Raw genomic sequence first — 8,874 nt, forward strand, 5'->3', positions numbered from 1 at the left:
TAATCAAAGAGTGGAAAAAATGTTTGGACATTCGTAAGGAGGTTCTTGGAAGCAACATTAAGCGAAAGGTAAGAATTGGAGATAGGATAATCCGCATTCTCCATAATGGAGAGCGAGGGGCTATCTTGTTTTTTGCTATTTTACCTTAGAGAATATAGTAGGTCCTAAGAGAATGTAGTAGGTCCTATGAGGTACAATATGTTTATTATGTGATACAATGTGTTAGAGTTGAAGATGTCAGGAGTACTTGTGATTACGACTAGTGACCAATGATATGATGATGATGATAAGTTGTTAATGATATGATGATGATGATGATGATATTTATTATATCATTGGGTGAAAGAACCGCGGATTAGTTTCAAGTGGATGTCCATCCACTTGAAACTAGTCCACACGGTTCTTTCACCCCGTGATGTAATAACTCATTATGATGTAAAAACAATTTGTAAATTCCTGTTGTATGAAAATTTGTGTAAAGGTGTACGAATACGACATGAAATAAAAAAAATACGAAATAATAGTAGCAGCGCGGGCAGAGAGAAGCGCTACTACTAATTACCAGCAGCGCTCCTCCTGGAACTCGCTGGTACTAAGTCGATTTAGCCGTAGCGTGGGTGGAGGCACGCTACTACTATTCGTTAGCTGTAGCGCCTTATCAGTAGCGCACCACCCCGCGCTACTGATAGGTCTAAAACCCGCGCTGCTGCTAGCCTTTTCCCTAGTAGTGGTGCATCTAATAACATCATCACCGTTCCTCTCCTAAAGACACACCCAACCATATCTGATTAAACATGTGATTAAAAAAATTAAAACACAGAAGCAGGAGTATGCTTTTTAGCATGTATAACGATGCCTCGCAAAAAGTATGTGAGGCAGCATAGGCACGTAAAAAACTCCGCTCGGACGCAGCACAGCTGGACAACTATAACGGGAGGCAGCTGGACGAGTCAAACATCTCGTGTCCCCATAACACCTCGGACTACACGCACACCATCTACAACCAGCATTCATTCCATTTTGCAAAATAAAAAATAAAACAAAAAGCACTCATTACTACTCTTGCTCTCTCCCATCTCCTTTATATTTCAATAAGCTCCGACTCCCTCAGCCACAACACAACTCATTTGCCTTCTCCGTCGCTTGCTTCTAGGGTTCGTGCTTCTTCTCCGTCTCCTGCTTCCAGGATTCGTGCTTCTAACCCGCACACAATCGATTAATTTCTAAGCCATACTTCTCTCGTAGATTGCTGGCCGTGGGTGCTTGCCCTAAGCTTCCCATCACAAGCCATCTGCCTTATCCGTCCGCCTACTTTTAAGGTTCGTGCTTCTTCCCCGCACACAGTCTCATTTCAAACAAGTTATTGAACAGTTTTTATTGGGTCTCTTGATTAACTTCCAAGCCGTGCTTCTCTCGTAGATTTTGCTAGCCGTGTGCGCTTGCCCTAAGCTTACCCTACCCAAATCTCCATTCGTCAACCCTCGTTCTTCTTCTATCACAGGTAAAAAGCATATGCATAAGCAGCATGCTCCGATCCGTATTTACGTTTTACGTTTAGGTTTTTCATTTGATAGTTATTGAAGTATCAGATCCGGTACAACGACTTCATTCTCTAACGGACTATAAAAACCATTTGAAAATCTAAACAAGTGTTATAAACTCTGTCATACTGCTTTTCTCAAAGGAGTAGATGAGAAGATTTATGGTAAATTTGTAGTTGTTGCATGCCTTCAATATAGCTACCATATTTGAAGCTAGTCGTTGTCTACCTTCCACGTTGAAGCTTGTTTTTAAATTGTTATGATATTCTTGTTTTCTTAACATAGCTTTTCTGAAATATTTAGGTATGAATTGCTCTGCCTGCCGCCAACCAGGCGGCCCTTGCGAACCACACCCTGAAGTTATCCAGGAGTTTGAGGTTATTCTTGATGAAAATTGCTGGAGCCGCATGGTTAGTAAGCATCACTAACAAATTAGTTGCTTACAACACAGTAAAAATCGTCACTGTCACTCATACCCCCTTGCACCTACATTAGGTCCCCCTGCTGCCACTTCTTCGCACCTGCCTTGTGTTTTCAATTTCCATTAGTTTGCTTGCCTATGCCGTGATTAATATAGTCTATTAATTTATAATACAATTATGTTGTTATCTGTAATTCTTATCAAAAATTCATATCAAATTTAAGAAAACTTTTAACATTAACAGTACGCAAGTTCAAATTTATACTTACAGGTTGTTATTTGCACTATTTTTTCCAGTATGTAAACTGTAATGTCAGAGCTTTTCTCGCTGAATACATTGAAGAAGAGAAGAAAGAAGCAAGAAAATTGTGTAAACAGCAGGTAGAGCCAGCCCTTCTTACACATGAAGGAAGGTCTTACAATGCTTTGTTTAAGCATAGGGCAAACTACACAAAGTTCTGCGGTTGTGAGTGGAACATCTTTGCGGCTGATTATGAACTTCGTGTTGGAGACCGCATAGAATTTGAACTACCAGACGAGGGTCTCAATCTCAAAATACAAACATATCGAGATAACAAAAGGCTGCTTCCATTACCCCACGTTGGTAGGTATTTAATATTACAAACATTACAGACTTATCTTCTTTTGCTGTAATTTTATATGCATGAATCGAACTAAATAATATTAACCCCGTGTTGGATGTAACTTTATCTAACTTTAAAAGCTTTTTCTTTTTCTAGCTCTCGACGATCTTTCTTCTGACGATTTCGACCATGTTCACTGTTGTGTCTACTCTAAGGATATTGAGCTCACCTACGACCAGACACGATTCTTTCAAAAACTCCTTTTCGGAGATACTTTCATCCGTTGCCGTCCATTTGTCCATGTCCTGACTCACACTAATACCAAATACTACGTCATGGTTGGTTACAACTGTCCTTGTTAAAATACCAAAAGTATTTTGCTCATATGTAATATAAACAATACCGACGTAATATTGCTTATAAGTAAAATTATAAAAAAACCTATTTATTCAAACCTAAACCAACAAAACTTCCGTTGTTCTCTTAATATGTTGTTTTATCTGTTTACACACAAACCTGAACATGCCAGGAACTATATTACTTCAAATATGGAATTTCTTAATGTTTTTGCACTCACCATATTCAAACATCCTTTTATTTATTGCCCAAGTGACAAATCAACGGTTTTAATTTCTATTTAATTTCGATTTTCTTCTAGAAAATTCCTAGGAGCATTGTCTCAACACTGAAGAGATGGGTGGACATGCCAACCAGTGGCAGAGTAACCCTTGAAGCTCCTGATGAACATACACATGTCATCACTCCTTCATCGTACTACATCTCCAAAAACGACGGCAGGATGGTAATACAAAAGTCTTCTTTCAGAGACTTCATATCAGCTGCATCCTTCATTGAAAAGAACGTTGTTCTAATCACTTTCAAAGAGCGAAATGACCATTTTGTGTCCATCATCATTCAGCGCATCATGTAGATTCCATCGGAAGCAGCACCTAAAACGGAAGCAAACAGTGCATCTCCTAGAATGTTCAACGCTCGTTTCATCATGATGCCTCCAGGAGCAAAACACTGATTACTATAAGTTTGCTAGATAGGATGGTAGAGTAATTTAACTATTACGGACCATGTGCTTGCTTGAACTGTAGGAATATTCTTTTGCAACTTATGTAGCTCTTACACACACTCAACTTGCTGTTTCAACCATCGGAATGATCCTTTAAAACAAATGTTGTTTGAATCATCGAAATGATTCAATCGAAAAAATGTAGTTCTTATCCTTTGAAAAGTTCACAATTCAAAAAACCAAAAAACAAAAAGTTTAATTTTCAAAAATGAAACCAAACAAGAATCAGTTTGTGATTCAAAACCTCTAGCAATACGATGTTATCAAACTTATTCAAACTATCTAGTGAAACATATCTCAATTAAAAACCAAATAGGACTACGTTTTCAAGTCCAAACTATATTTAGTTCAACTTTTCCTAAACACACTTGTACACCGAATAACATAAAAATCGTGCCTCCCTAACCAAGGAAGATTATTAACTAAAAAAATGTTTCACAACAAAGGCACGACCATGCATCTGCTGAATGTTCTAACGTTTACACGACTACTATCACAGCCAAAGATGCATCACGCAGGCAGCACACAACGAATAAAAAAATTCAATGAACAAAGACAAGTGAAAATCTTAAAAAACAGATAAAAAAACCCCTGTTTGCGAAATTCTACGCCTGGAACCGCCGCGTGACTAGCAACTGCTCTTTGGCGGTTTCCTTTTTTGCACGACAAAATAACCCTTTCACTTTTCCGACTCCATTTCATCCTCTTCCTAGAAAGTTTCTCGCCGGCCGCAGTTCACCACCGCACACCTCCAGCCATGGACGACGGGAAACTAACAACATTCACCGAACACATCACTACCCACGGTACAACCGTGCTCGAGGTGGTGTACACCAACTACCCAAGGACCGTGGAGCGGATCATCAACAAGTATGAAGAATGGCTAAAGGAGGAGAAGAACAAGTTCGTCGGCCTAGACCTCGAGTACACACGTAAGAGCAGTTACATACGACAAGGGATCGCCGTCGTCCAACTTTCCATGCGCGAGCATGTCCTTGTATACCACTACTGCAGGTCCGAGCGCTCCCAGGCGTTAGTTGACTTCCTGCAACGGAAAACGGTAACTTTCACTAGCGTCGACACCAGGAACGACAAGACCATGCTTGCCCGTGCATGCATCAGAATTCCAGACAAGCACCACGTCAACATCCAGAGGCTATTCTGCATCAAGGGTGGTGGAGAAAGGTACTCCATCGCTGACCTTGCAGCGGCCATCATCGACCCCTCATACAAGAACATGAAGAAATCATTCCCAAAGGAGAAGCACCAGTTCTGGGAGTGGAAGCCACTTTCCCCGATACACCTTGAGTACGCGGCAAAGGACGGGTATATTAGCTATGAGTTGTACCGTAGAATCCTAATCATCAAGAACGAGCTACGTCATCTCCACCAACAACCAATGAAAGAAAGACTCCGCCCACGTAAGAGCAATGGCGAGGGATCTTCCAGCGACTGAAAGCGCCGGAAGGGAAACAGTGGTTGGTAAATTGCGAGAAAATGGATGTCTACATTAAACTAGTAGGAACTACTATTATCATAATTTGGATTGCATGAACCTATGTTGTAAATATGTTTGTTGTTGCTCAAAGATGCTGTGTGTATTGTATTACTAGTTTACGTTTGAACTTTGAACACAGTGGTGTGCTCATGTACTAATTTGGATTGTATGAACCTATGTTGTAAATATGTTTGTTGTTGCTCAAAGATGTTGTGTGTATTGTATTACTATTTTACGTTTGAACTTTGAACACAGTGGTGTGCTAATGTACAAATGGATACTACGTTTTGCATGTCTAAATGCAATTAGTAAGTTATGTCTAAATGCAATTAGTAACTTATGTCCCAGTACTGAGCAAGCATATATTGTATCCATGATTATAGAACGAGAGATATCTTGCACGATATTGTATTATAATTTTCATACTCAACCTTTACAAGATGCATCGTGCATTTACAAGAATATGTGATGATATCGTTGTAAACTCTTAGTACAATGCTTATTAAACATTGGCGTGAGCAATTCATAAATATTGCAGAAGATCATTCGGTACACAGTCACAAGCGACGAGAACTTTGTTACCTTAACCACATTGGGAAAAAAATCCTTGTCTCCATTTCACATCAAACACCGCTCCGTCCATTCAGAACATCCTAGATATTGTACACAGGTTCCTCTCCGTACACCAGTTCTGCACGATGCCACAAAACTACACTACTGTGTGCAACTGACCTATTTATAAGCGTGACTCACTAAGTGTCTACTCAATCCATGCCTGTGGTGCCACGCACCCGTGACCCTAGAGACTACACACCTGTGCATTATTAACCGAGCCCCTCTAACCAGACATTCGGACCGATGCCTCTACTGCCGTACATCCGTGCCTCTAAAATCTTGACACCAGCAAGTGGGTTCAAAACCGTGCCTCCAGACAACCGTGCTTGTACTGACTGCAGTGCCTCTGTTTGCTTGATCAACATGCCTCACTTGAAACCCAAAGTAACTCTACGTGCTCCGCACGCGTGATCGCCAATGCAACTTTGGTGCTGCACAGATGTGTCTCTCACTACACCCGTACCTCCACAACCGTGCTTGTACTGACTATAATTCCATGCCTCCATTTTACTCAATCCACGTGCCTCACATAAAACCAACAGTAACTCTACGTCCTACGCACACACGTGCCTCTCGCATGAAACCCATAGTATCTCGCCCGTACAACTTTGGCGCTGCACACACGTAGCTCTCAGTATACACGTGCCTCCTCACGACCATGCCTGGACTGACTTCAATTCCGTGCCTTCATTTACTTAATCCACGTGCCTCACATAAAAGAGATACACAGTCGTGCCTCAGAGTAAACAACACACGTGCCTCTACTGTGTTCAAAACTATAACCCCAATTAAATAACATCCGTCCAAAAGAACATCTTTAAAAGAGATGCACAGCCATACCTCTTCTACAAACATACAATAGAAATGAACACTTAGGTTCTTAGGTAAATATCGTTCCATATATCAAGACAACATTAACCCGTAGCATAGATTTTTAAACAAAATCCATTTAGGTTCAAAGGCTATAACTAACATCACTGCGGCAGGAGATTGAAGATAACAACAAGCCTCCCATCACGCTCTTTGAAAGTTATCAGCACCAAGTTGTTTACTTCAATAGACGATGCCTGGAGAAAATCACTGAAACCTTCCTGTTTGAACACCATTCTACTACGCAAGCCAATGAAGTAGGAGCAAGGAGTGCACACATATACATCATCATCACAAGATTCCAAAGTAACTTCAAGGGTTAAAACGTCAGTCCTAGGAAAAGTCACAAACTCCTTCAAACTCCTCACAACAATACCAGGAATAACCTGACAAAAACATCAAGCTATCAGAAAATAGAACAAAAATTTAAAACTATAAATAGAAGAGATAATAAAAATAAATAAATAAAACAAAGAAAAAATAGTGGAAAAAAATCTGACCATATGATAACCATTAACATTCATGGAATCAATCCTGTGAACAAAAGGACAACACGGTATGTAGACATCATCAAAGAGTTGACACCTCATGAAATACATCTGCTGATAATTAAGAAAAACACCACGGGTGTAATAACAACTCCCAACAAGTTCCATCTCGGAGTCGCTCAAACCATCAAGAGCTACAAAATATAATTACACAGGCTCAAGGGAACAGAAAAGTCATCATATGCAATAAAACAAGCTAAAAACTTCCTTAAAAATAAACCTTTCCAACAGAAGGTAAAGGAGATAACGCATCTCCACGACCAACACGATAAAAATCAATACCAATCCATGTTCCATTGTGTTCGAGCCTAATGGTCATTATATCACGAGGACGAACATCATAATCACTGACCAATCGTTCCCAGGAAGGGCCATGGAATTTACTCCTCAACCGACCATGACTAAACAAAACACCATACAAATAACCCTCATTGCACTGAAAAGCAAGATCAGTATCTTCGTCACCCCTCCTTATGGCTAAAGCCCTGCACTCCTCGATGTAACGAGCAAGATGAGCTCTAACACTACACGGAACATACTGCAGAATAAATCAAAACAAGGATCATAATCAAAACCTAGACAGCATGAGAACCACCAAAAGAAATAAACGTGTGTGCCAAAAATTAAACAATTATAAAATGGTATTCTTACAACACGCCTCCAACAACGCCGATCAAGGACCACACTGAACCCATCTACAGAAGAATCAACAGAAGAACACGGGCCACCAGGCATACGGCAAAAAGGACAAGCCATAACTGCAAGGAACACAATGATTATCAAGAACTAATCACACAAAACCCAGTTGAAACTTGACATCTGATAGTGTTGGTAGTCCCCACCCGTAACTACCCCATAAATCTCCATATCCCGGAAATATAATGGGAACAAAAAGAGAAACGTTAAAGGGAAACAGGAAACCCACGAAGGCAACCGGTAGGGAACGGCGATCATGCAAACGGGGAAGCGCGGTCGACGCTAAAAAAGGAACGCCTTAAAACCAGGCAACAAGCGCGGCGGCCGGGACAGGGGCCGCCGTAACCACGCGACAAGAGCGGCGGCCGCGACGGACGAAGACGACGTCAAAGAAAGAACAGTGCTCCACGACGGTTTGCGCACACCAGAGAGAAAACAGATCTCAAAACAGATCAAAAGGTTTTACAAAACATTAGAAGTATAAGGACTAATAAAGTAAAAAAAGGAAAAACCAGAAAGGGAAACCAGAAACCGGAAAACACGGGAGACGCCGTACGCGCGACAAGTGTCGCGCGCGGAGCGCCTCGGAAAAATCTCCCGACCGCTCCGCGCGTGACACTTGGCGCGCGTGGAGCGCTCCCCAACTAATCGTTGCGAGGAGCACTCATCAATTAGTGATTTCGGCCTATCAGCGCCCAAATTAAAAAGTGTGTTGTTACGGGCTTGATTCAGTGGGCGCTGAGCTATGGGCCTGGGCATCAGCACACCGGAATCGGTCGGTTTTTTTGCCGTGGATTAAAGGCCAGCTTACTTTGAATACTAATTTTAATTTCAAAGTCAATATTTCGTTCAATTTCTTGCATTACAATTTACAAACCAGTACTATAATTCGAACCGTCCCTGCACCGATGAATCTGAGCATATGGTTGTTCCCGTGTGAACCGGACTGATTCGTAAGTTTTCGGTTCAGAAAAAATGTCATACAAGAGGAGCAGTTTATTACACGCCCGATATTATCAG

The 8,874-nt window shown here is 41.1% G+C and overlaps 1 protein-coding gene and 1 pseudogene across 1 annotated transcript; one reads left to right on the top strand and one right to left on the bottom strand.

Annotated features, from left to right (window-relative positions):
* The first annotated feature begins 4,384 nt into the window (after positions 1-4,384).
* LOC147966481 (uncharacterized) lies at positions 4,385-5,083 on the top strand. Its single transcript, XM_087530844.1, has one exon. The coding sequence runs from the start codon at positions 4,385-4,387 to the stop codon at positions 5,081-5,083; it is 699 nt and encodes a 232-aa protein (XP_087386970.1).
* Positions 5,084-6,714: 1,631 nt separating this feature from the next.
* Positions 6,715-7,914, bottom strand: LOC147966482 (uncharacterized; annotated as a pseudogene).
* Positions 7,915-8,874: the final 960 nt, after the last annotated feature.

The sequence above is a fragment of the Triticum urartu genome, chromosome 6A, assembly GCF_056163025.1.
Source record: "Triticum urartu cultivar PI428250 chromosome 6A, HENAU_Tu73, whole genome shotgun sequence".
Taxonomy (NCBI): Eukaryota; Viridiplantae; Streptophyta; class Magnoliopsida; order Poales; family Poaceae; genus Triticum; species Triticum urartu.

Coding starts and splice junctions, on each gene's coding strand:
- LOC147966481 (XM_087530844.1), top strand. CDS start 4,385: ATGGACGACGGGAAACTAACAACATTCACCGAACACATCACTACCCAC.